The following is a 27,859-nucleotide window of genomic DNA, read 5'->3' on the forward strand; positions in this document are numbered from 1 at the left end:
TGTCTTTACTATCACTTTTATAAAAGCTTTACTTAAATTAAATAATGACAGTTAGCTTGGTGGGTGGGCAAGTAAGGCCTGGTGGCCCGCCAGGCTTATAATACACTTTCTCAACTAATCTTACATTTCTTCAGATCAGAGCATGAGGTGTTGCTTTTTGAGTTTTTCATAAAATATTTTATAAAGCCTTGCTAACTTCAGAAAGTGAGTGCTGAGGCAGTCGATAAAAACATCAACACCTGTTTATTTTGTTGACTCATAAATTATGCAAACATGTTTTCATGTTGTCACAAGGTGCCTGTAATGCCAGAAATATGAGAATAGACACGGTAATTATACTTACAGTACATTATGCAATGTACATGTTTCAATGTAGCACGATCTGAGAGCAATTAGATCTTCATATGGAAAATGCCCCCAAGTTTCCCAATATGTGGCACTTATCACCATGCAGTTGTTTGCTAAGAATACAAGTAGAGTGAACCCCTGGTAGTGGGGAGTTAGAGACCACAGCCACCCAAAAATAGCTGAAGTCCATAAATACTTTAGACCTTCTCTAAAAATGCTTATAACTGCCTATTTTAATAGTTCAAATATACCTTAATATGCAATAATACACACAATATAAACTATCTGAGCCCAACTGCAGAAACTAACATCCATGGTCTACCTTATTTCTGCTCTTGGGGGTACAGCAAATCAGCCCCAAGGAAAATGAATGGTGCACCTGGATTGGCTGCTTTGTAAACACCGGCCAATAACATGTCAAGTAGCATTGCGCTGAGGTATTCAGCCTCCGAAGCTGCATTTCCTTTAGGACATTTTTTGATATATTCAACTCAAAAATCTCCAAATGAGCAAATTTTCCACAAATGATTTTGTTACAATCCACAGAAAAAAAATTGCAAATAGATGTGTGTCCAGTTTATATTTGATGGTGACTCATTCAGGATAACATTTTGTGATGAACTGTACTGTTTCATGAAATGCTAAATTCCTATAGACACAGTTGAAAACACTGTAAATTATATTTCTGCCATAAGCATGGCAGAAATATAGCTGTGTCTGTTATGGAGACATAGCTATCTCTATAACATAGATAGCTACTGTATGTCTGTACCAGATTACACCCAGCCATATTAAGCGCCTAGAATATTCAAACACAGAAGATCGACAACAATGCCACATGAGACTTCTGGAATGCCTGTAAGGGTGGAAAGTCAAGAAACCAAAGCTTCCTATAGAAAAATATTCTTCATAAAAATATATTTCAGTGTGAATCTGCAGAGTTGAAAAACATGAAATGCAAAACAAGTACGGTAGTTAAAAAAAAATCTTATCCATGGTATCTCAAGCTTCAAAGCCACAGGTTTACATCTGCCAGCAGAACATCTTAATCATGATTAGTCAGTCCTCAACAAAGAATTTTCACTCAATCATAGTCTGCTATGAGAGTCGTCTGGTCCCTCAAATGACTTGTAGGTATGTTGATTTGAAATCTGTTGCAAGGGCATTTTTAGCATTGCATTTGTAAATTCCAGAGTTTGTCAGGACAGGATTCTGTATGACCAGACTACCCCCGTCTGTCATATGAACCCCTCCCTGCACTGTGTAGTGGTTGTGAGGTAACAGCGTGGTGCGCCCAGGTAAAGTCCACGAAATATCTGGCTTTGGAATGCCTGTCGCCGCACACCGTAGCATGACTGGGGTTCCTCGAATCACTCTTGTGATGGAGGCCATTGTGCTTGTGATCCGGGGAGGGAAAACCATCACGATAACGGGGTAAGACAGAGTTGAGGATCCAAAAGAGTTTGAGGCTCTACAAATATATGTTCCCTTATCAAAGGGGGCAATCTGCCTCACGTGTAGGGTTCCATTGGTGAGGAAAGATATTCGACCAACGTTCTGTGGTTTGTCCAAAACTACTCCATTGGGTAGGGTCCATGTAACCAGTGCCTGTGGCCAGCTATCAACAGTGCAAGGTAGGTTCAGACTGAGTCCATAAGTGATCTTCATTCCACCTGATTGGATAAAATCATAAGAATTAGATTAGAAATTGACAAAGACAACAAACAAAACTAGGTTAAGTCATAGCCCATAGGTTTAACCTTGGTATAGCAAATTTTGACCATAATTTTGTGCTGCTGTTGTGACTCCAAATTATAACTTAATTTCTGGAGCAAATACAAAGCATACTCTAACAGAAGGGTCTTCAACTCAAATCCTCAAGAGCAACTCTCCTGCAACTTTTAGAGGCATCCCTGCTACAACAAACTCAAATTAAATGGTTGAATTACCGCCTCAGGAGCTTTTCATTTTATTCAGATTTATTGGACCAGAGATCTGTCTAAAAGTTGCCAAACTTGGAGCTAACGACCCGTGTTTGAGGTAAGGAGCTCAGTTGATGCGATTAATCAACTGAAATTTCAGATAAGCCAAACACCTTTTGGATGCAATAATTCCGATTTAAGTGCACTATCTTTATTTTAGGGATAAAAAGTTTTTTTCTTCTGGACATCATAACAAATACAGTCTAGAATGTTCCTAGTTTTAATTTAGTTATCATGAAATTAAAATGATAACTACGTGTGAGGGGTTTGAGAAGCGATAGCCTACCTGTTGTTCCTCTGATCACAGGTTTCCAGCCAGCCTCCAGGGAATAACGTTTCTCTGCTTGTCCTGCTATGTTTCTTGCTAGGCACCGGTAAATTCCTTTATCACTTGGCGTTGGCTGAGAGATCCACAGAGTCCCATTTCCAAAATGGTGAGTAATACGCTGAAGTCTCCGTCCAGGTGATAACATAGTCCCGTTGGGCAGCACCCAAGAAATCTCTGGGATTGGCGTGCCGCGAGCAGGGCACTCCAGAATCAGTTCACCACCATCTTGCTTAATTGGTAAGATCTCAATGTTAGGACTGGCAAAGCTGGGTTTCTCAGCTAGCGACGCCACTTCCATCTCAACTGAAAGGGAGGCTTCACCCAGGTGATTTTTAGCAAAGCACTTGTACCTGCCTGCATCCATCTTCCTGACACCCCTCAGCTCCAAGCTTCCATTCTGGTGGACTTGGAAGCGACCGCCAAGGTAGGGTGGTGTTAGTGACTGGCCATATGGAGTGAGCCACCAGACCTTGGGTTCAGGTTTTCCTTCCACTCTGCAATCCAGAAGCGCTGTTTGGTAGGAAACAGCCAAAAGCTTTGCCGAGGTCTTCCCTCTCACACTGTTGATGTAGGGTTCCTGGAGTTCAGCTTCAACTATCATGTTTTTAATATCATCGCCAGCAGAATTTCGTGCCACACAGGCATATTTCCCTTCATCAGCCAGTGTCACTTTCTTCAAAATTAACGTTCCATCATCTACAACCCTGTATTTGTCTGACAGTGGTGGTATCACATCCGTATGTGGTGAGATCCATGTGATTCTGGGTTTAGGCTCGCCTGTTGCCTGACAGCTCAGTTTTACCGCCTCTCCCAGTTTCACTTTCACTAGTGATTGTGAATTTAATCCAATTTGTGGAGCATTTGATGCCAGTTTGACACTGAGTTTCCTTTCATCTTTGCCTAGTTTGTTTGTTGCGTGGCAAGTGTAGTCGCCTTCGTCTTTTCTGCCCATCTGTTGAAGAAGTAAAGTTCCATTCCCGTACATCACGTAACGTCGATTGCGAAGACCGCTGTCGTCAGACTGAAGGCCATTGTTAACTAATGTTCCATCTGGAAGACTCCAGGAGACGTCTGGGTTGGGTAAGCCAGTTGCAACACAATCCACCTTGGACCAAAAGCAGCAAAAGAAGAAGAAAGGATGATTCCGATGGTTTATTTTGTGATATAGTACAGTCTTGATGAAAAAAATAAAAAACAGAAATCCAGAATTTTCCGTTGTTCGGTTTACAATGGAAATTATATAAGTAAAATTAAAGCTGATACCTGTGACATTACAATGAGAATAATATTAAAATTCTGCTTAATATTTAGCAATTACCTGGAAATTCTCTCCGAAAGTCACTCTGGTCTGTGCGGTCCTTACATGTTCAATTCGAGGGGGAGTCATCAGCACTTCTACCTGTTGATGTAAATACATATTTAATGTTTCAGACAAAAATAGTCATTTTCTAATCGCATGTACAGTATTCAGTAGGCATTGACAGTTGCCAAGAAACATTGTTTTCACAATTCCTGGCAAGAATTTTGATATCTTGAAAATATTTGGGTCACAGTCTGTACAATAATGTTTTATGTTGTTGTTGTTAAACTTAGATATGTAAAGTGGTTAGCACTGGAAGACTATTAAAATGGTCTTTTGGCTGTATAAAGTGGGTAATACACTAGCTTGTTAGCATTAATAGCATTCACCATGGCAGCAACGCAGTGCAGACATGACTTTCTAGGTTCAAACCCCACATCAGGCTGGAGGAGAAAAAGGGATTTAAGTGATTTTTAAAATGGCATGGTTGTTGGTGTCAGTCAGACCTTGTTGTCTAAGTATTTCAGAAACTATTGATCTACTGTGATTTTCGTTTACAACCATTGCTCTTATTTTGCATTGAATGATATAGAAAAAAAATAAAGTGAGTGGCAGTAGTGTGTGAAACTGCTTTGTTGATGAAAGAGGTCAGAAGAAAATTGGCATAATGGTTCAAGACGATAGATACCCCACTCATTTAAACCAAACCATGCAGGACACATTAGACCTTAAAGAAGTCAGCAGAAGACCAATCAAGGTGCAAGAATCAACGGTTCAAACTGCCACTGGTGGTATTAAACTATAGAAAATATTTTCTTGGCACACTTTTGGCCTATTACTACCAGCTGAGCATTATTTAAACGCCACGTACAACATTAGTGTAGTCCATGTTGTCTGCCACAATGTACCCATCTTTGGATTGGTTCTTCCTACCTGGAACTAGAAAGATGTACTGTATATCTGGTGTAATTCCAAAACACACCAGTTAGCTAATTTTGGAATAAATTTTGGAGAATTACAGCTTGGTGAAAACATGCTTTGTAAGGGTTGATATAATAGAACTGTCAGGGGTCAAGAAAGACATTACTTTTAACTGTACAATGTACTGTAGATGTACAATTTAAATTTACCTTCTAAAGGATAAAGAATGCATAATGGAAAAAGTTAACTGAGACAAATGATAGAAAAAGAGACCCACTGGAAAGATTATGCTGCAAACTGAACTTCAAGCTATTATGTTTTCTGGTCTTACCTGGAAAAGCTCCATGTCCTCCCCATTAGGCCTCTGAAAGATGCACTGATAATTTCCACCATCCAGCTCTGTTAGCTCAAGTATCCTCAGGGTCCCATTACGAAAAACTTTAATTGGTCTCTCTGGGCTAATGGCAGAAAAACATGGATTACAATAATGCAGTTCAATGTAGCGGTTGTTCACAAAGTCAAAGGATATTTCAGGTGCCTGTATTGATGCTCCAGGATGATCGTAGAGGGCAGCTGCCAGAAAGTCCCTCTTGAGGATCCAGTAGACTCTGGACAGTGGAGGTAGACAGCAGAACCATACAAAGCTGACACAACATGTTGACGGGATGGAGAACCATGACTCTGGGTTGGCGGGATGGGAAGAGGAGGAGGAGGAGAACCTTGGCGAAATAAAGAGGAGGAATCTTCTCTCACCTCCAGCAGGACTGTTCGCTTGGCAATACCCACTGCGTTGCTGGCCAAACACTCATACCTGTACCGGTAGATGGGAATTTGGTTTGTCAAACTCCTTCCGACCTTGAGCTCACTTTGCATTTGGCTATGAAATATGAAAAAGTTTACAAGCTTGGAACCTTTGTCAGAGAGGTTCCAGTGTACTTGAATGCAACTGTCCTTTAATTCTAAGTTAACCTATTCAAGTTCTAATATTAGTCAACTCTCTGATTTTCTGCTTTCCAGTTATGGAGTTTATTACATTAGCCACATTTGAGGACGTTTCTGAGATGAAAATGGTATTAACAGTAATGTCAGTTGAATATTTTGTATTTTTGTATAAAGAGAGGAGAAGTAGTTTTCTATTAAATTCTGATTGGACAACATTCAAAACACAATGTTGTCATTTCATATACATTATATATAAGACACATATCACCTAAGCATTTCTGACAATTAGGAATGTCCAATTTCAGGTAAGCATCTAATTCCAATACTGCTGAAAACTGTGATAGTGACATTGATTACAATTAACCCTCCTGTTTGGGATCCTATTCGTTCTTTATCATTAGATACTGTGACATAAAGGGAGGACATGAAGTTAGTTAATCAATTAAATCAATCAATTAAACAATTAATCTGCTGATTAATTGTCTCTGAGTGTCCAAGGGAGGTACTCACAGATTTGAGTTCCTAAAATGTTTAGGAAGGCAGTCCAAGACACAAGGTTGTTGTCGCTAGCTGGTACTTAGCTCTTAGCTTTACTTGTGAACTTGTAAAAATGTTTTGTTGCAGTTTGAGGTTGGTTTGAATGGTTGATTAGTGAAAGATGAACTGATTATTAATCAGGACAATTAGGTTAAAGGTTTAATGTCTGAGAAGAAATACTAACAAATAGGAAAAACTGAGCTACCACTATTCTGGAAGCATCATTAGCTAAGGTCATAATGTTCTTTGTGTCTACTTTGATATTCACATCATCGCACCTACAAGCAGAACACAGTTGCTTAAAAAAATCCAAAGTACTGCTCGTGATATGTTTAAATTCAATTAGATATTAATTTTATTCACTAAGTTAAGCCAATTTACAGTTCATACCTCCCACCATCAGATGGCATAACATTCTTTACGAACAGTGTCCCGTTTGGGAAGGCGAATACTCTGCGTCCCAGAAACTGTGATGCTTTAACATGGACGCCCGACGGAAGTGTCCATTTCAGAGCAGGCACTGGCTCGCCCTTTGCAGAGCAGTGGGCATACATGCTCCTGTCTGGGTAAATGAACTACTGTAAGCCACAAACAAGACAAGTTCTCAACAGGATGTAATTGCAGTAGATTTGTTTGCCATGTCTCACCTGGTTGAATGATCACTGTATCCTGTACTCCTTCACTTATGCTCGGAGGCAAAGCTGCCACGTGGAGTTGATAAGTGACTGTGTCGGCACCAGCTGCGTTGCTTGCTATACATTTGTAGTCTCCTTTGCTGGAGAAATTGGCTGAGTGAATTCTGAGCGTCCCGTTCTGAAGCAGAGACATCGGAGAAAGGACAGTGTGAATGGTTCCGGGGTCTCGCACAAACGTCCTGTCTGGGAGAATCCAGGAAATCTGGGCAGGTGGTTTCCCAGAAGCGAGGCAGTGGAATGCCACAGTTTTCCCTAAGTAGATTGATAGTTCTGTGGTCTTGGGCAGCTGGATTCTGGGACCCTCCGTCTGGACTGCTAGGGTGATCACCATACGATCCGATCCAAACCTGTTGTGCGCTGTGCAGAGGTACTGTCCTCGATCCTGAAGTTGCACATTTTTAATGAGGAAAGTTCCATTCCTGAAGACTTCAAAACGTGACCCGTGTTTAGTGTTGGCTGGGATAGTGGCACCTAGTGGCAGAACAGATAACAAATAAGATAAAAATTCACCAGTATTGTCTTGACTTTACTTTATGTCTCTTTCTTCTTCTTTTCTTCCATTATTTTTCTTTCAATATTTCACCTGTAGAAACTTTGGTCCAAGCGATGTTGGGTTCAGGGTTCCCGGATGCTTTGCAGGGCAGGAACACATCATCCTCGGCCAGCACTGACACACTTGCTGTACTAACTGTGGTTATACGAGGTTTCATCCCATTAACTCCAAACAACCATGGGAAAGGAGCAGCAGCTGTTGGATTTGGGGGGTTAATTTGTCCTGAAAAGAAATTTGACATAGCAAAACTATAAATGGTGCAAAAATAGATTTAGAAATATATGTCAGCTCTTTTTAAGACTTACTTCCCTGAATAGGCCACCTACCTCCATGCAGAGCAGGAGACGTTGGTGGGTTTCCAGGAGGGGCTAGGGGGAGTTCCAGGAATGATGAATATGACGGTTTAGCAGCCTTTAAGTGCTCATGGGAGTGAAAGTATGAAGCAGTGGCTGCTGGTTGTTTCAGAGTTAAAGGTCTATGCAGGGATGGAGAGTCTCTTTTAGGTGTGACTGGAGGAGGAGGTTTGTAGCCAATCCGGGGTTTAGGTGTGGCTATCCTTCCGAGCTGAGCAATCCTATCAAGCTGGGCCTGAAAAATCAAAACATGAGCTGGGCATTCTGATCTACTCTTACACATACTGATTTTTTTTGTATCTACATATGTGTCTATGTTTTGCAAGTTGTACCTAAAAGTTGCCATTTTAAATGTAATAATTCTCTTAATTTATAACAAACTGTAGGAATGTCTGTCATTTAGCAAAGACAATATTCACTTGTGATGATGGTCCAAGAAAATGAAAGTTATATTTTTTCATGTTTTAAATGTATAAAAAATGAGAATTGTTGATAAATTTGAGTACAGACATTACCAGGTGTACAATAAGAACTCTAAAATGTCACTGTCCCAATCTAATTCACAATCTCAAATGTGGCTAATTGTAGATGATCCAAAAAGTATGTATAGCACTACCAGGAGCTTAAAAAGTTTGTTTTTTAACATAAATGAAACACAAATTGTAATTCCTGAAACAAGGGCAATGAGAAATCTTGTTCCATCACATATTTCAAAAACACAGCCCTCCTTTTACCTGTCTGTATCGGTTTCTGAGCCTCGAAAGAAACAGATGATCTCTTGTTTGGGTCTTGCTGTCAACGTGGTGATTTTGATTATTACGATGATGGTAATTGGGTGGTAGAGATTTGGAAGGGTCTATTCCTGAGACAGTGGGTGTTGGTTTTACAGTGTCAGCTGTTATTTCTGGTCGGTTGGTGATAAACGAGCCATGACTCCACGGGTGAAGGAAAGGCCAGGGTCGATGAGTGGGTGTCAGCCCTATAAACAGACCACGTGTTGTACCTTTGAGTGACTGCTCTCATAACTCTAAGCAAGAAAAATCTACAACAAAGGTTGTTTGAGTAAATAAAAAATACTCAAGTTTCTTTATATCTTAGTGTGAGCTGTATTTACCTTGCCTTGGGTGAGGGAATGGCCTTTGACCAGACCATGGATGTTGATGATTGTGTGTGGACCAGCGGGAGGTCGGAGGAACTTTAGGGGGCCAGGAATGCCTGCTGGGATTTACTTGACCATGTCTTACTGCATTTCTGTCCTGATCTGGGTGTGTAGTCCTGGAACTGCTGGTTTGTCCTCTTTCATGGCTGTTCTGATGCAGCCAAGGATGAAGTGGTTCCATAACTTGTGGGCGGTGGTTTTCAGTCTTTTCAGTTGGTTTTGCTGTCTTTGACTGTGCAGGCAGGTTTTGATCAGGTGAAGGTCGTGTGGTAATTTTTTGTCTGTTACGGGATGCTAACAAAAATTCATCTTGTGAATTGTAGCTCTGAGTAACTATCTCCGCTTTTGATTTTTCCTTGTGTCTCTCACCTCCCTTTGTAAATTTTTCTTGCACCTCAGGTGTGTTCATATTCTCACTTTCGTTTACTCTTGCAAGGATTTTGTCATTACTTTCATTGTTGCTGTCAGTTCCTTCTGTTTGTTCTTTGATCCATTCTCTCTCTACCGGGCTTTTCTCAAAGTCTACTGCATCTTCAGTTCTCCTTAAAATTTGAGTCTCCAACTTTGGAGTGGGAATGGTATTTGGATTAGGTAATTCTTGTTGATTCAGATGATGAATTTTTTCTCTGTCTGGTGGAGAAGGGGTAATGCTATCATGGAGATGGGTGTCAGGAGAGATTTCACTGATTACATCGTCTGTAGCTTCCAGGCTCTCGCCACTCTTGTAGTCATAATCCTCATAGTATTTCTCACTGTTGTCTTCTATCTCATACTCAGTAGGTAAGGGTTCACTGTACTCCACTGTAGTTGGAGCAGGGGTGGTTGTTGTAGTAGTAGTGGTTGTTGTGGTAGTAGTTGTAGTAGTGGTGGTTGTAGTTGTTGTTGGTGTGGTAATTGTTTTTTGAGGAACAGTTCCTTGGGGGTTGTTAGATGTTTGATAGAAGGGGTTTTTGTGTGGTTTGAGTTTTCTCATTGGGGGCTTTCTACGTCTTTGAAAGGGTCTTCTCCTGTTAGACCAATCAGGAACAAAGTTTCTTCTTCCCTCGTCAATTTGTTTGGTTTCTGGTTGTTTGGCAAGGAGATTAGGTGGAGTTGTGAAACTTTGTACTGTTTTTGGGGTGTGATGAACATGCTGTAAAGATGGCACTGTACTTCCAAGGACAGCAGGGTCTACATCCAGCAGCTGATTTTGCTGTATTTTGGGTACTTTGTAGACATGCTCCATTTTGCCATTTCTTGAATGGGATTCAGGCTTGACTTTTCGTTGAAAGGGAAACTTTTTTTGCGTTGTATAATGAGGGTTTGTAAAGTACAATAAAGTCCCTGCAGTTGTGCTCACACTAGAAGTTGAGGTTTTGATAGTGCCAGCTTGGATTGTTACTGTACTGGGCTCTTCTAGTGACTGCTCAGTAGGCAGAGGAACATTCGGTTTAGCTTTAGCTTTGGCCAGTATCTCCGCCCAGCGATTTGGATCCAATTCCTTAACAGATTTATTGGGCTTTCTCTTTAAATTTTTCATACGTGTTCTCTTAAACAAGCCATTGTTTGGTCGTCCTGCCTTTTCTGGGAGCTGTGTAGCAAAAGGCCGTATAGTCTCTTGAAAGTCACCCCCTGAGCCCTCCCCTTCATCCGTTTCTAGTGGCAAAATAAGTGGTTCTCTGTCAGTCTGTACTTTGGTCTTTTCTACATCCTTTTCTCCTGTTACTTCCACCATGTGAGAAAGCATGTCAACACCGTACAGATTAGAGGCCAAGCAGCTATATTCCCCTGCATCCTCCTGTGTCATCTTCCTAACCACCAAAGTGCCATTCTCCATCACTTCTGCTCTTCTCGTCTTTTGCATTGGCAGGAGAACTTGGTTTTTGGGGAGGTACCACAAGGTTTGACTTGGCTGAGCTGAGGTCACCTCACAAGGAAGAGACAGAGAGTTCCCCGCCTCAAGCATAATTTTCTGTCCATTTAAAGCTGTTGGACCAAGTGACCGCTCTTTGACTGTAAGCCTAAGTGGCATCAAGTCCACAGCGGCTTTGCTTCGAACTATGCAGTGGTAGAGACCTGAGTCAGAGACAGAGGCATTTGAAATTACAAGCCGGCCTCTTTCAGATATTTCTACCTTATCTGTCGCTTCCTCTACTGTGGATAAATCAGGAAGCATCCATTCTACTTTTACTTCTGGGTCAGAGGTAACAACACTGCACTCTAAATGGACCTGTGTACCCTCCGGAGCAGTTTGAACCCGTCCAGTTGTTCCTCTACGGATTAATGCCCAGGAGGAAGTAACATCATTGTCATCCTTTTGCCTCTCATGGCTGTTGATGTTTTTTGTGATTAAAGTGGTGAAATCCATGACAAGTTTCCTTGTTGTTGTCAGTTGCCTGTTTAGCTTTACTGTGACTCTAGGCTGAAGCAGCCATGCCGGTTCTGCTTCTAAATATCCTTTTAATTCTGTGAAATAGGGTGAGTTCTCATTGACAGCCTGGGAATACTGATATGTAACTTTGCTAGTATTAACCCTCTGTTGACCTCTCTCTAAAATTGCTGGGGTTTCATAGTAATAAGCAACCAGTTGCCAAAGATTTTGCAGAGTTTCTCGATCGATCTCGCACTCCAGGATGGTCACCAGTGACACATTCACAGATATCTCCATGGGTGACTGCGGATTTGAAGCCCATGCAATGGGTGAACTATCACCCGGATGGCGCACGTCACATGACACAAAAGCACGGTTTCCATGGCTATCTGAGAGAACGATGGTCAGTTCACCCAAAGGTTTTTCTAAGTCCCGAGTGTATGGGAGGTCAGGGTCAGCTTCAGACTCCGCCCAAAGAGGATTGTCCCATTGTTTGAGGGGGGATCGAAGAACTGGGCGTTCACAGACGAGCTTGCCTACAGACAACTCCAGGAGCTGGGTCTGGTTCAGGAGTTGAGGATGTGAGCACAGAGGGCACGTCTCAGCAGAGCCGCGCTCCTTCTTACATTTCACTACTCCTGGAAAAGAGTAAATAAAAAGAAAAGGTTAGAAGGCATAAAACAGGAAAAACATTTTCTGATATAAGCATGAAAATCTATTGTCAACTGTTGCTGCTTATCCAAACAGAAAGCATATGGACCTGATCAAATATGTTTAAAAATGTAACAAACGAATGACAAAACTGTAATTATTTTACCCAAGAGGCAGTGAAAGGGGGAGAGAAAGCAAATTAGCCACTAGTCTGATGAACGGGACAAAAGCAATATTTTCTTTTGGTTTCTACTTCCATGCAAAAACAATAATCTCAGTCTCAATAGTGCTTTGTCATGATTTTTGTATATATTCATAACACGAGATCTGGTCTGATGCTTGAAAAAGTTTTCATGAAGCACTCTGTAAAGATTTTTATCTGTTTTCATTTTCATGGTTTCTTTATTGTCATCTCTTTGGACGTGGGGTTCCTCCTGGTTCTGTTTTGGGACAGATTTTTTTATTCAAGGTTTTTCGTGGCACCAGTGGTCTTTATTCATTAGTAACGCGACAGGGAGACACACTAATCCTTTTCTTAAAGCAATTTTCAAAACTTTTTCTTAAATTAACATAAGCTTTTAACAAAAAAAAACAAAAAAACACTAACCCAAAACAAATGAAAACCAGGACTCTAACCAACCCAAGACCCAACTAGTCAATTAAGTAATAACTTATTAAATTTAGCCAGGGTTTTTGAAGGGTCCATGGAAGGTAAAAGAAGCTTTTGCTATTTACCTTCTTAATTTCTATACTTAAAAAAAGAAACATGAGTCCCTCTCCAGCCCACAACGAAGATGAACTTATAAATATATCTTTCATAAATCTTTATTAATTTACCTTCGTGAGTAGTGCTCCATTCCACAAACCAGTGAAGCTGGCAGTCACAGTTCCAGGGATTACCGTGGATCGTGAGGAGCTCCAGCCTGGGAGCCGTTTTTAACGCCGCAGGAGGAAGCTCCTCCAGTAGGTTATCTGCTAGGTGTAAGTGTCTAAGAAAAAAAACATGTTTTTTGTCATTAATTGTGTACTGCGTACATATTCTACATGCCTTAAGTAAAATTCTTGGCCTAAAATTTAAGAAATGTATTACTGACACAAAGCTCCACCGGCTGTTTGGTTTCTTACTTGAGTCCAGAGGTCCAAAAGCTTCCTAGTACCGAGACCGTTATGAAGGTGTGAGGATGGATCTGGTTCAGCTGGTTCCCTTCCAGTTGTAGGAGTTTCAGAGAGGTCAGACCAGAAAAGGAGTAGGGCTCTATAAAATTTATAAGGTTGTGATCCAGGTGGAGCCGGATCAGAGTGACCAGGCCCTCGAAGAGACCAGAACTCACTGATGTGAGCTTGTTGTAGCTCAGCTTCAGGATCTATTTGAAATAAAATAAGAAAGTACCCTTGCTATTAGCTATTTCACACAATGAAACAGCAAACCTCCAATAGCAACTGCAGCTTATAGACAGGAACTTCTCTGTTCCTGAGAATTAACCAAACAGATGTTGTTCTGTCTCGGTCAGGTCAAGTAATATTAAGTCACATAAGGTCCAGTGTCCTGTTTTTGTTTCCCAGTGTATTTTCCAATTGGCCCAATGTATTGGGTACGTTGTTTCTCATCTATTTCATTGGCATTGACTTTTGTTTTGCTTGAGATCAGATTCAGCCCGTAATTGCAGCCATATGGACCTGGCAACAGGGAAGCAATCAAAGTGCAGCTAGTTACTGTCCAAAGTAGGGATTATGTAGGAAAGAATTACCATCACTTTGTTTGTTCGGTACAATCCATGCACTAGCTTTTGCCGGTCTCATTACCGCAATTTTTCTTTGTGATGTTCCAGCCCTGAAGGAAATTACAGTAACATTTAAAAAAGAAAAGTCCTCTGAGGAGTAACATGCCAGGGCAAACCTGTGTGTGGGTTTTCATGTCCACTTATAACTTAACTGTTGTTGTTTTTTTGGGAGGACTTTTAGACCCGGAAAAATGATCTGCAGACAGATGTGAAAACAACATATGCAGAAAGTTCTGTGAGATATACATTAGTTTTGATCAAACGTTTCCTTTGGTTACATTGGTACTCAGACTGTGATCTGCTAAAACTGATTAAAAACAAAATAAAACCAAAGAATTAGTTCCAATATTGGTTCAGTTAATACTTCCTGATAATTGTCAATTGTCAAATTACGTCGTTTCAGGGAACGGACCACATTTTTTAAAACTTTGTAATATGCAGACAGTTCTGTGCAGAGAAAGAGCTCCTCCTGCTGGAAGTTCGTGAATACAGATATCTTAGTGACTCAGCGAGTAAAGACGAAGCTACCACCAACACACTCACTTGTGTCGCCATCTTGCTACTATAAGTTTTTTAATTCTTTTTTTACTTCTAAACATGCTACAGCTGCCATAAGCACCCAGTGCTGCCACCTAGAGTTTAGAACAATATGAGAATGAGCCACACAAAGTAGCTATAAATGCTGTAAAAGTTGTTGGCTTGATTCTGTTCCTCTGTAGATGCGTCAATCATAAACCTTTCTCATGATTGCTAACCAGATTTTAGAAAGTTGCAACTGGAATTTCACTGACGCTGGAAGACCTCCTGTCCTTCACCGCAATCTTTAGCTCCCACTAGAGATTCCCTCTCAAGAACCTTTAAAACGTTAATGTTACTTCCCGTCACAAGAACGTGCAAACACATGCATGCGCTAACAGTAAAAAAAAAGTACCTGCAGTGACCGCAGGGTGTAGAAAGCCCCAGGCTGGACTCTGCTAATGTCGTTTCCATGCAACATGAGCATTTCCAGTTGCCGCAACGACCTGAACTCTGACCCCTCCACTTCTGTCAGGCTGTTGTAACTGTAAGAGAAAGAAAATAAACTGTCTGCAATGAAAGGGAACCTTTAGGATCAGTCGGGTGGTCTGCTATTGAAGGTGAGGATCGAGAGGTTTGTTACTAGCTGTTTGCTACGAGCTCATCGAAAGGAAAGTTAAGAAAAACACCGGAGGGGATGACAGAGTGGAGGATGGAAGAGTAGCAGAGAGAATTTGGTCAACCTTTGACCTACAGTGATTTTCTCCATCACTAAACCATGTAGCTTTAGAGTGGAGACAGTATGTAGCATGTAGCTTTAAGGGCTATCATTTAGACAAACTTTCTCAGATAAGAGGTTTCTTATTTTTGTACGAACCAGAATTATCCCGTTTAGAACAGATTACACTTTCACACAAAATTCAGAAGATTGGAGAACAAAATGTGATTTACAGCAACAAATCTAAGTGTCAGCGGGATCTGGATGGATTTATGGCACGGCTTGTCAGAGTTATCCACCAGGAAGCTGCAATTACCCCTACGCATCCAAACACACATGGAAGTTCCCAGAATTTGCTCCCCCCCCCCCCCCCGTCCTGCCCACCATTCATTAAAACCAGCCAGCTGGCGATATATCATGCGGATCTCACTTTCAACCCCAGTGTCTCACACTACCATGAATGCACACACTTTAGTGTAGGTTTCCCCGTCGGGGGCTCAGCTTCAAACCCTGGCAGGTTTAGTGCTTTTCTGTTAACAAAAGCAGATGCACTCTTTTCACTCTGCGGAAGATACTATATAAGGAAGGATTCAAGTTGTGCCCTCAACTACAGCTGGTTGTTTCTAAGTCAGCTAGGAGGCCCAGCTGACCTGAGTGTTTATTTTACTTACCATAAGCTCTGTTTCTTGTGTTTATCACAAAGAGCTGCAGTCTAACACCTAGTGTCACTAGCTGTGTTTCTATTACAAATGTGCACAAAACTTTTGCAATGCCGAAAATACGTAATTTTGGCGTTTCCATTAAAATTTAATAAGAAATGTAATTGAAATAAGCTTATTCATGCAATAAGTCATTAAAAATCGTGGCGGCCGCGGTTGTAAACTGTTGACATATATTAATAGTTCGGCCACGGTGCTAGCGGTCATCATCTTTCAGCCAATCAGAGGAGATGTCTGAGTCTTATTACGACAAGCCCCGCCTACTTTGGAGTGGCTACATTTGCGGTGTTTGGGGGAAATTGTAGTCGGCAATTTTACAGAAGAGCTTTGGATTCAACAGGTTAGAATGACAATCTGAGGAACGTTGAGAGCGGCTGCGTATTGCCCATGGAGGCCAGTGCCTACAAATAAACACTTTGCTGCTTTATACAAACTGGCGTGAAACTTTATTGCAGTTTTACGAAGTACATTCATTTCAAACCAGCTGGAAAAACAGCTCCTCCTAGTGCAAAAGCATTTTATCAAAATTTTTTTTTTTTTTTAATTTCCCCCCTCCAAAATTGGCATATTTCTATTAAGTGTATTTATTTTCCTAAATCTGTTTTGTAGAATTTTGTGGTCCATTCCAACACGTCTGACTGAACAGCTGTTTTAACAAACTGTGGGGGGACTTGTGCAGTAGCACCTGCCACTGGGTAAAAGTATGAAGTGGCGTGGAAATTGGAGCAACATACCCGCCACTGTGGCGTGTTGACAATTTGAACAGAAAAAAAAAAGAAGCTGCATGCAGTTTGAACTTCTGTCCAGGTGAGGACTGACCGTCTGGAGTCCAGACTGATGCATTTACTGTCCATATCTGGCGGCCCTATGCTGTCATAATTTAACAAAAAAATTAGATTAAATCAAATTTTTATCGACAGCCCATTGGTTGATTTTATTGACGGACATTGAGCTTATCCAATGAAATCCGTCAATCCTCCTTGGCCCGCCCCTCCCCTCTAAGGTTATAAATGGCGCCATTCCAGCTAACGGTCGCTGCTAACCGGAGTCCGAGAAAATGAGCGGATACGAGACGGGCGAGTCAGAAAAACTACGACAAAAGCTAAAAAGCGCATAACCCCGTTCATAAAAATGTGTCAAGCTAACCGATATGTTAATTACCACACTAACTTTGACCGTTGGAGGAGATTCAGTAGCGGACAAGGAGAGAGAATTAGCGATTCAGGGGCTTTATAATCGTTGGAGGAGGATGATGAGAGAGACGTGACCAGGGACAGATTGAGGAAGAGTTCAGGTTAGCTGCTGCTGCCCGGTAAGAAGGAGTGAAAATGTTCATAAAGAAAAAGTTTCATGCAGGCAGGAAGGCAGATGTGTGTGAGGGGGAAGCTAACACTAAGCTCCAGGTAGTCAGAAAAACTGGAGTAACACAAGAATGATGATGATGATGATGATGGCAAGTGGAATTAATAATGAACACGTTCTGAGATATTTTAGTGATAATTGTTCATTTCAATAGAAAACGTAATAAGTAAGGGAAAACAAATAAAACAGTTAGAAAACAGCTATTGATACAATTTAAAAATGACTAGACACATATTTAATAAATACTGTCAGGGAGAGTTGTTGCCAAAATGTGGAAATGTTCAACATATGATTGTAAGAATGTTAGGATTGTGTAGTTAAAGTTTGCCATTAGTAATTACTTCAAATTAACTTATTGCACTACAACCCTGTTAAGGTGTCCATGCTTTATGTTTTATTATTCTGTACATCTGTATGGTAAACTTATTGTCAGTAAATTGGTTTTCATAGAGTTAAGAATAAATCATACATTTTCTATAATTTGCTTGTACTTGTGGGGTTTGTAATCGAACGAAAACAAACACAGTGGCTGGTGAAATGTCTGAGTGGCCGGTAAAAAATTTCCTCTACCAGCCACTGTGGCTGGTGGAGAAAATTTTTAATTTCCACCCCTGAATCCATACGCTTGTTATTGAATGGCATCATAGCCTGTTCATTTTCATCAAACCTTTCATTTTCACTTTAGACATATTATGATAAATGAACGAGAACCAGTTCAAGCTGGAGCTGCGGACCTAATTCAGAATATTCATGTGGTGAACTACAAACACAAATCAGTTCCTTTTAACCCAGCTGATCTGAGTTAAGAACTAGTTCTTGCTGGGATGAACTGGCTCAACATATAACGAAATGTTAGCATTAGCATTTATTAGCACAATATCACCACTGGCGCCAAAAGTTATTCAAGCACAGAAATTATGAAGTCAGAGCAACAAAGATTTTAACATCAGTTGTACAAAAGTAGTAATTGTTTTTCATCCCAATTCGCGGTTTAGTATTTAGATTTTTGTTGTTGTTGAACGTGTCGTGGAAAAAACTGAGTTGTGTACAATTCAGAGAGCTCACAGGACAGTCGATAATGAAGCAAGTCTGAAACAGAAAGCTCTGCCAGGCAGAGACAACACATGAGTTTTTATACAAAAGGGATAAGGGATCCAAAGCATGGGAAACAGACTGGTTGCCATGCAACTGTGAAAAACAACATCCAACCTTGTACATGTAACCCAAATCATTTTAACTTGGTGGGAATATACAGGAACTTAGAATAAACATATAGCAATACAACTAGCAGGTGTGACGTAATTGTAATTTTTCCACATCAAACGTAACTCCAAATTATCCAGGACAGAATTAGCATAATCGCTGACTCTGCTGCAGGGCACAGGTCAAATACTCGAAAGAAAATTGGAGGAAATTGGAGATTTCTAGGTGCAGTGATACTTGACACTATTGGTTCCTTTTTCAGAAGCGCCATTTATTTTTCTTGTTGCTGATTGGCTGATTCCTCAGCCAAGATGGTTTCCACTGTGTGTTAATGTATATTAAGGTATACATGATGTCTTAAAATATTAAAATAGGTAGTCGTAAAACATTTTTAGAGGAGGTCTCAATTACTAGAAAATGTATTTTGGGTTCCTAACCCCCAACAAGTACCTGGGTCCGCTGTATCTTGTGTTGGTCTGTCACATCAAATTACCCCCCAAATTACTCTGTTTATGGTTTCAATGCAACAAAATGCAGAAAAAATTCTGAATTAATACTTTTGCAAGCCACTCTGTCAAGTCCTAATGCTTCAATCTGAAATCAGATTTTATCTAACTATGTACACTAATAAGGCTCCAGCTGATTTTCTCCCCAGTTAATCTCTTGGTGCTTTTCGTCACCATAGCTGTTGCTAGTTGAGTGAATCCTTCCTCAGATTCCACTTTGGACCACAAAGGACTTGTCTCCAGCGTTCCAACACAAAGATGAAATGTCTCAAAAACAGAACTGTTTCCGTAAGTGCTTGATTGTTTGTTGTCTAACGAAAACATTTCAATTCCACTCTGTTCCTTGTAGCATCCTGATCAGGGGGAGAGTTTCCATCCCCCATAGTGACTAGATGCCTCCTGTTTTGAACGAACTCCTGGCTGAGTCTTACCCCAGGTTGAGCCTCTCTGTGGTTTTAGGGAAGGCCTTGGGAATGGTGGCGAGGTGTCTGAAGGTGCAGTGGACCTCCTTAGTGCCTGGGCAGCTGCAGCTCCGCGGGCAGGATGGAACACCGTGGACCAGCTACGGGACACGTTAAGGGCAATGAAGGTTAAAAGAAAGAGGAAAAAATTAAGAGAGGACATTTTTTTAGAGAAATTATTTAAACTATCCACCTCAGACTTAATATTTCAGTAGAAAATGTTCAACTTTTCCACAATTGCCGGAAAGTAAAACCACCTGCATTGCTCTTTATAAGAAAGCAAGTGGTTATTCACCTCTCCTGACATTGTAACTTTAACTGCTCCCATCCACAATAAATCAACAGCGTCTGCAATAATGATTTACCGTATGCAGTAGGAGTGATGAGAAGAACAGGGGGAACCACGCTGCAGCCAGCCTGCAGAGTGATTTGGTGCAGAAAAGAAGCCCCATGACTGGAGGTCTGTCAGAGTCCTCCCAATGTCAACATACCTGCAAAGAGCAGTGATTACACAGACTAATGTCGACAAAAATGCGTTCATGCATTTAATCTGGGAGCAACAAATATAAACCAGTATCTATTGGGAATAATTGATACTTTAAGAAATGTCAATAGTAAACATGTTAATGCTTTGTAATCCTAAGAAGAATCTTGATCAGAAAGTACCTCTAAACATAAGGGCCCGAGGACTGATCCTTGGGGAACACCGGTTGTAATGGTGGGGAAAGCAGAGGAGAAGCAATACATTCAATATTTCAGTTCATTCAACATCTTTTCAGTCCGTCATCCTTCGTTAGAGCTGGTGTTCCCCACGGCTTAGTCCTTGGGGCTCTACGTTTTACTATCTACCTCCCTCCCGTTGGGTCACGTCGTTTGTAAATCCATTTCTGGATGACCCCCAGCTCCACCTGTCCACCAAACCTGACGCCACAACTCTACCCTCTCCGATTGTCTCCATGAGCTCAATCACTGGTTTTCTAATCATTTTCTTCAGCTTATTGGAGAAAAAAAAAATCTCGTTCTTGTTGGCACTAACACATCCTTTCCAATGGTTTTTCTCCTCCCATTTATCTCCATGCTTACCTCCCCTAAATTCTGGGTGTCGTCCTCGACAGGACCCTTTCCTTCCACTCCCATATCCATAATGTGGTTCCGTACGTCCATCTCCACTTCCATAATATAAATCATCTCTATCACTCTCACCGTCCTGCATGCAAAATGCCAAATGTGCTCAAAAACTAAACATCACACAATATAACATGGTAGCGGCAGAATCATACTGCGGGATGCTTTTCTTAAGCAGACGGGGAAGTTGGTCGGAGGCGAAAGGAGCCAAATGTAGGACAAGAAAGGCTGCATGAGACTTGATATCCTTAAGATACAGACTAAGTTTTTTTTATTGTTAGAATGGCCCAGTCAAAGTCCAAAACTAAATCCAATTGAAAACCCGTGGTAAGGCTTGAAAACTGATGTTCACATATGCACTCCGTCCAATCTGAATTAGCAAAACCTTCAGATTTGCAAAGCTATCAGAGAACTAACCCAACAGACTCGAAGCAAAATACAGAAACACACGACACAAAATATTTAAACCTTTGAGTTCATGACGTGACTGAACGTCAAAAATGTCCATCCTTGAGTCCCTTTGCCAGGCGCTGCTGTACATCTCTACCTGAATAAATTGGCCGTACAGTTTTTGTGTGCCGCTTACAGTCATATTAAGTCTTTGATCTTCTCACACAGGTTTCAGGATGAGGATGAACACGTTCCTCGTCTTGGATTCAGTTGTCATTTTTAGCTTTGATTCCTCCCGATGAAAGAGAGAAATTATCCTAATGTGATGCAAACCTCCACGCATTCATAAACGTTTCCCTTTGCTGGAGATTAAATTTGGAAATGAAAGAGATGGGGGAAGAGAGACGGGACATTAGCGAGTCTGAGGAAAAATATGAGAGTTGTGAGAAAAATCCCCAAGCTTGGGATTACATTATCAAACTCTTTTCCCTCCAGGCTGACAGAGCCGCTCAGAAAGCGTCGAATACGTGTCTGCCTGTCATTGGGTTTTCTCATTGGGGGATGACAAAGAACTAATCTTCTGTTTGTCCAACATAATCACATTAAAGAGCAGCAATACATCTTTTTCTGTCAGCACACAACCAGCCCATCAACTGTCTCTACTCTGGATTAAATTCTCAATTTCTAATCTTGACCAGTTCAGAGACTCTTCAGGTGGGCGTGACACAAGGAAAGAAAATAAGCAAGAAAAATTTAGCCAACTTTTCCAAACCTATAACCTGTTCATTCATCCAGCCACTGGGGACGCTGTTATAAAAGTGCTGGCAGTGCATAGCTGGAATGGAGCTGTCTGCCTTTTACACCCAAACAGTCGATGAAGACTTGACATGGAGTTACCAGATTCACTGGTGAATTTGTTTGGATCCTGATCTTAATTAAGTGTGGGATCCTGGTAAGATTATTCCTTTTTTTTTCTTCTCTTTTTATCTCTAGACCATCTTGAGTTTCTATTGTAAGATCAATATTTATTTGTTGACTTGACAAAGGGTAAAAAAAAGAAAGAAAAAGAAATCTGAACTTTTGAACTACTGCCTCTAAATCTAAAGCAAGGTAAACACCTTGCTTTAGGAAACTAATGAAACATGTATGAATGGGACATCAAGTTTAGAGACAGCAAAACGTTTACCGAAATAATACCAGCAATGTGATTTGAGGGGTGAATAACGTACTATTTACATACAGCAACTCTCTCACACACCCACACAAATTCTTTCTCACACTGATCTGCTGAAGAGGCAGGAAGAGAAATGTTAACAAGTTACAAACGCATTTCTCAAGTCATTAGAGGCCAGTTTGGGGGTTTCTGGTTTCCACTTCAGTCTGTGTTCCATCCACACAGGGAGGATAATTCACCTAGCAGCTGTGTGTGTTTTTGTGCATATTAGAGAGAGAGAAAGAAACAGTAAAGTGTGTGAAAGGGTCGGATTGTCATGTTATTATCATTCCGACAGCAGATTGATAATCCTCCTCTTTGGATTTGACTTCCGCGCTCTTGTCTCTCTCCATCACAAAGCCACACGCCACTCGGGTTTCCTGACCTGATAAACGCATTAAGCCATGTGTAGGTCAGCGATGCTTGCTGCTATATCCCATCCATGATCTCTATCTGCTTTTTCTGGAGTGGGAAGTGGATGTAGCTACAGGTGGACAGTCCATCACAAGCTAACACAGTCACGTTACAGCACTACACACACACTCAGCTTTATGAATAGTTCAGCGTGTTTACTGACTGTGGGAACAACCATGCATACAAGAAGTCAATGGTTCAGTATGAAATTAAAGTACAAATTGACCACAGGAAGAATTGACCCAATTTGTGATTACTGACTTTAGCAAATTGGACTTACAAAATTCTTTATCAAAATTTGTTGTCAAAACTTTTAAGCAAAAATAAGCAGGTAGTTAAAATTATGATTTTATTATTCAACTTTGTCAAATCTATATCTCTGCCAGCATCTTTGTCCTGTTTTGGTATTTTACATGAGATCTGGCTGATGCATATTCCAGATGGAGCAAGAGAGTAGGGTTGAGATCTGTGTGTTTTCAATTTGTGTCATTAGCCATGTTGCTTTTCCACTGAAACACACAATATCACACCGTCACACGATGGAAGAGAACTGGGGTTCTATCTGTGAGGAACGTATCATACACATGAAGTCAGAGGGCAGAGGTCAAGTACAAAAAGTGAATTCCTCTCATCTCTGTTCCCTACAGCAACTAATGTCTTTCTCATCTTGAAACATTTTTTAAGATAAGTATGGGGTAAATTTTTCATATTTTGGAAATAAGCAGATAAATAAGGAGGATTGCACCCCAAAAAGGAGGAAACAAGAAGATGTAAAGATAGAAATCTGGGTAGAAGAAAGGAGAAAACAATGAAAAAAGACAAGGACAAATGAAAACAGGAGAAGAGATCCAAGGAAATAGGAATAAGACTTGTTGAACCATAAAAATCACATGTGTCTGGCAGAGATGAAAGTGGTGTACTCCTTATAGAGGAGGAGCACAAACCAGCCTGACATCCTGTGTATCAAAATCATATGCTGTCTGTCTGGCACAGTGTGTTACTGTCAGTACAGCTGTAATAAGTCATTTTTTTTCTTTACATCTTTCTATAGGGTGCTTTTCAGTGGATCATCTTTAGAAATACAGTATAAGGCTGACTATAGCATATACTGTATGTTCATAAATTAACCATGAATAGTTTGATTCACAGCTTGAGCATTGATTGAAGCAGAACTCTTTATCTGTACACCCATTATAATTTATCTTTCCATTTGTAAAGTTGCACTTTTTCTACCTTTTTTTTTTTTGCCAAATAGTGACCTATTTGGCCACATTTCTATTTTATACTTTTGTGCTACTGGTTGCCTGCCTTTTGTCATTTTGTGTGAAAAATATGTTGCTTTTATATCAGTCAGGTTAAGATTTCTCACCCACTTTGACAGCTAATGACTGTAGAAGGAACTACTACCAGAAAGACATGCAGTTATATGACTCAAAAAACCCCACATGATTTATCAGCAGGGTGTTTTATTTTGATTTGATCATGGTTTATAAAACGTTACAGTGGTATTAGAATCACAAACAACGGAAAGATGGTATTATTGGTGAAATATGTTATTTTAATCTGATCATGGCCTGGAATCTGTCAAAACAGGGTTCAGAGACGTGTTCAGTGATGTCATATTTTTAGCAATATTATACAATTAATCGAAAGGCTCAAGTGAATGATCGACTGACATCAGTCCACAGAGAAGCAAATTTTACATTGCCATGCATTGAGAGGTGCTGACCAAGAGAAACCTCCATGATTCAAAATAAAAACCTTCAAACTTGTCTGAAAAATGTTGCCTCCCACATGGACAAGCCCAGAAGAGCGCCCCCTTCTGGAGAAATGTTTGGGCACAATGACAAGAGGTCTGCTTAAAGGAGTCATGGTGAAGCCTTCCAACTCAAGAAACTTAAGACCACTGTACCAATTTAAAGGCATGGTGGTGGTAGCATAATCTGACAATCGGTTTTTGCTGCCACTTGCTCAAATGGATGGAGTACTGAAAATAAAGGCCTGTCTACAAATTATTTAACTTCAACAACTGGATGGCTAAAACTTATTCACAGCTGGTGTTCCAACAGGACAATAATCTCAATCACACATCGAAAGTATTTTTGAAATTGATGAAGCAGATTGACATTAAACTTGTAGGACGGCTAATACCTCAATCCTGTTGATCTGAAAGTTGAGTTCCTCACCGGAAACATTCGATTTGAATAAATTCTACCAACTCTGATGAGACTATCCAACTAGAAACGTATCCAAAGCTTGTTTGTGGGAACAAAATGGTTGCTTAGAAGGATCTACTAGCTTGCTTGCTTAACGTCGAGCTCCAGCCAATGATCTTCTAGTATCAGTTGATAAAAAACCAGAATGGATCTGAAAACCCGCTGGATTCGTTAAAGAATGTTGGAAAAAAGCCAGCACATCTTTAAATAAAGAACGTTGCGCTGACGGTCGGCCAAATCCAAGCTGCTCTTCTCAAGATAACACATGTCTTAAGAGGACCGCAGTATGAAATCCACATGTTTTCCATGAAACTTGACAATATCATATGCTGCACATGCATTTCCATTGTTTCTCTTTTCCAAGTGGCTTTATAGATTGGCACTTGGCACACAGAATAAGGAACTTTTTGTAGTTAATTTCTTTAAAGGATTGGATTGCTTTTGAATTTTCCTTCCAGGCATTAGTTGTAAATACCTCAAAAAGCCAACAAACTATCAAGCTAACTTTCAACTGTTTGTGCTTTAGCTTCGTTTGCAATTATCCCCATTCATTAGAGCATAAATTCAACCATTCTTTGTAAGCATCCACTACCCGCTGCTTGTTATTAGGAAAGGTTGGCCCTCTTTAAAAGTCATTAAAACATAGCAGAGTGTCTATTAAATTTTAAATGCTGTATTTATGCAGAGCGTCTTTTTTTGCCCGAAGTGTTCACAGGCAACAACATGACTGGACGAACCTCCTGAAAAAGTCTGGGTCAGAGTACAGAGCCTCACAGCTTTATGTTTTTTTTGCTTTGTCTTAGTAGAAATGAGATTTTAGACGGCATGCAATGGTTTGTCGGCATGTTTTTCAACTAGTTTAATGGTCGCACTCTAATGCTACTGCTATCTGATTATGTTAACAGATGAAAGACAGCATGATTGATTGAGTACACTGCAAAAACACATCATCTTATATTTGGTCTAGTTTCAACTGCCAATATCTTAGCGCACTTGGAATAAGACCAAACTTATTCGCAAGTAAGTTTTCAGCAAGATATAGGAACTTGTAAATAATCCCCTAATCTTGATTTTTTTTTTTAGTTGCACTGGCAAATTTCTTCACTTATACAAATAAATTTTCTCCATGTTATGGGTGAAAAAAAATCTAGCAGAATTTTTCAAATAAATATTAAGAAGGATTTTAGTAAAGCAAGCTATATCTTGCAGAAAAGTTGCTTGTCAGTTAGTTATGTTGTATTTCATGTGTGCTAAGATATTTGTACTAGAAACTAGACTAAAATACTTGGTAAGATTTTGTATTTTTGCATTGTTAGAAAGCGATATACATCACTTTTGCAAATACTTTACTTTCAGTCAGTAAAAGCTCTTTAATGCAGCTAAATGATAACAGACATTATTCTGAATCTACAGTATATAACTGAGGTCACTATTATAAATTCTATAGAAATTTAGATGGCAAATGCAAGGAAGAGTGCCAGAAAACAACATCTTTAAAGCTGGCCCCTACATCTGGGAGCCTTTAAAGGGTCTCATTCTAAAGTTCACATTGGACTCACCTGGGAATTCCTCCAGGAGATGGAAAACAAACTCAGGAGAGAAAACAACAAACTCCTTGAGATGGACAAAGTTTTACTAGAGACACCGACGTTAACAAGTATCCAGCTGATTGTCCTCGTCCCGTTGATCTGCGAGGAGAGAGTGGATGGAGGGGATGGAGCGATCTGTTTGCGCGGATTGGCTTGACCCTCTGCTGGTCCCCAAGGCATCTGGATTTCAGATTAGCTGCTTTTCCTCTTCCTCGCCGCTTTTATGCCAGCAGCCAGGAATGCCTCTCCATCCTCTCATGCGCCCTTTCATTCGCCTCCCTCGTTGATCTCGCCCCTCTTCTTCTTTCACCTCCCAGACTGTCTCGGCGGAAATATAATCACTCTCTTTTTCTTTTTATTGTTTCCTTTCTTTAGAACCACACCGTCCGCCTTGTTTTTGTAAACCTCTTCTTTCTGTGTGAGATCTTTCCTTTCCCTCCCTACTTAGTTTTCTCTTTACATGCTTTCCACCTTTCCAACCCTCCCACGCAGTTCCCCTTTTCTCCCTCCAGAGGTTACGTTACACTAGGTGAATGCAGATCAGTCAATTATCATAATCCATCTATAGGTCTGAAGCTGGAGCCTGCGGCTACACGCATACGAGCGCACGCCGCAGCCTTTGGCAGACTGTCAGAATAATTCATTTGATCTGTCTGGGTAAATGTTGCTGTGAATAAAGCAGGAGGGGTAGGCGGCTTTAACCGTACAATCGGACCTTAAGCCTTGAAACAGTGCCGTACCATACAGAGGAGAATATAAACTCCAGGTATTGGGGTGAATACACACATTGTCCACTCTTGACTTGTTTTTTAGGTTTGAGTTTGTTCTCACTCTAGTTACTCACCTGCTCTTCTTTAGCCAGAGTCAAACTTTGAAACGAGCCCAGAGCAAAAGGCTTTTTGTTACAGGAGCATTTAGTCCGCCACGCCTCGTAGTTTAATTTTGTTGACTTCTCCTTCTAAAGAATGAGAGGGGGCCACTGATGGTCGATTCACAAGCTCTTGCTTGCAAAAAGAAATGGCAATAGCAGGCAGATGTGCATATTTTTTACATTTTTTTCACTTCGAGGACTCAGGAGTTTGATGTTAAAAATCTACCATTCTTGTCTAGTGACTAAAATCACATATCTTCTATGTAGCATAATGGCGCTAACCCTGGAAATGTATTGATATCCCTGAGATTTTTTTTTCCACATCTTCTCACATTTGAACCACAAACTTCAATGTATTTCCTCTAAATTTCATATGACAGAAAGCGGATCTGAATGTGAACAGTGCCATCGTCATACCGACACAACTCAAGTTTATCACTGCTCCAAAGCAATCTTGACAAGAAGTCAAACTTTATTAGAAACATTGAGACTAAAACTGTTTTTCTGACACAACGTTCTTAGATCACTCTGGAGCTGATTATTGGTCGAGTCTTTGTCCTTTTTACTATCTGAATGGTAGTTTTTCACTTCTGTCGATGTCTATTTGGATTTTAAAGCATTTAAATCTATAATTTTCTGCACTTCTTCAATCAACG

The 27,859-nt window shown here is 40.5% G+C and overlaps 1 protein-coding gene across 2 annotated transcripts in view; it reads right to left on the bottom strand.

Moving 5' to 3' along the window:
- Nucleotides 1-223: 223 nt before the first annotated feature.
- LOC116713925 (matrix-remodeling-associated protein 5) overlaps nt 224-27,859 on the bottom strand; it is a 32,977-nt gene continuing 5,341 nt past the window's right edge. The window contains exons 1-17 of one of the 2 annotated variants that reach the window (XM_032554197.1): nt 26,303-26,956; nt 19,751-19,876; nt 19,356-19,486; nt 14,832-14,961; nt 13,245-13,483; nt 12,957-13,108; nt 9,074-12,106; nt 8,694-8,938; nt 7,933-8,194; nt 7,637-7,828; nt 7,006-7,524; nt 6,749-6,920; nt 5,418-5,690; nt 5,211-5,337; nt 3,977-4,057; nt 2,617-3,763; nt 224-2,021 (exon numbers count right to left, since the gene is read on the bottom strand). In XM_032554197.1, coding sequence (XP_032410088.1) covers nt 1,468-2,021; nt 2,617-3,763; nt 3,977-4,057; nt 5,211-5,337; nt 5,418-5,690; nt 6,749-6,920; nt 7,006-7,524; nt 7,637-7,828; nt 7,933-8,194; nt 8,694-8,938; nt 9,074-12,106; nt 12,957-13,108; nt 13,245-13,483; nt 14,832-14,961; nt 19,356-19,486; nt 19,751-19,837 — 7,344 coding nt within the window. In that variant the 5' untranslated portion in view covers nt 19,838-19,876; nt 26,303-26,956 and the 3' untranslated portion in view covers nt 224-1,467. Of the gene's footprint in view, nt 2,022-2,616; nt 3,764-3,976; nt 4,058-5,210; nt 5,338-5,417; nt 5,691-6,748; nt 6,921-7,005; nt 7,525-7,636; nt 7,829-7,932; nt 8,195-8,693; nt 8,939-9,073; nt 12,107-12,956; nt 13,109-13,244; nt 13,484-14,831; nt 14,962-19,355; nt 19,487-19,750; nt 19,877-26,302; nt 26,957-27,859 lie in introns of those variants that run through there. The other variant, XM_032554198.1, reaches the window with a different exon arrangement.

This window comes from Xiphophorus hellerii, chromosome 23 (genome assembly GCF_003331165.1).
Source record: "Xiphophorus hellerii strain 12219 chromosome 23, Xiphophorus_hellerii-4.1, whole genome shotgun sequence".
NCBI lineage: Eukaryota > Metazoa > Chordata > Actinopteri > Cyprinodontiformes > Poeciliidae > Xiphophorus > Xiphophorus hellerii.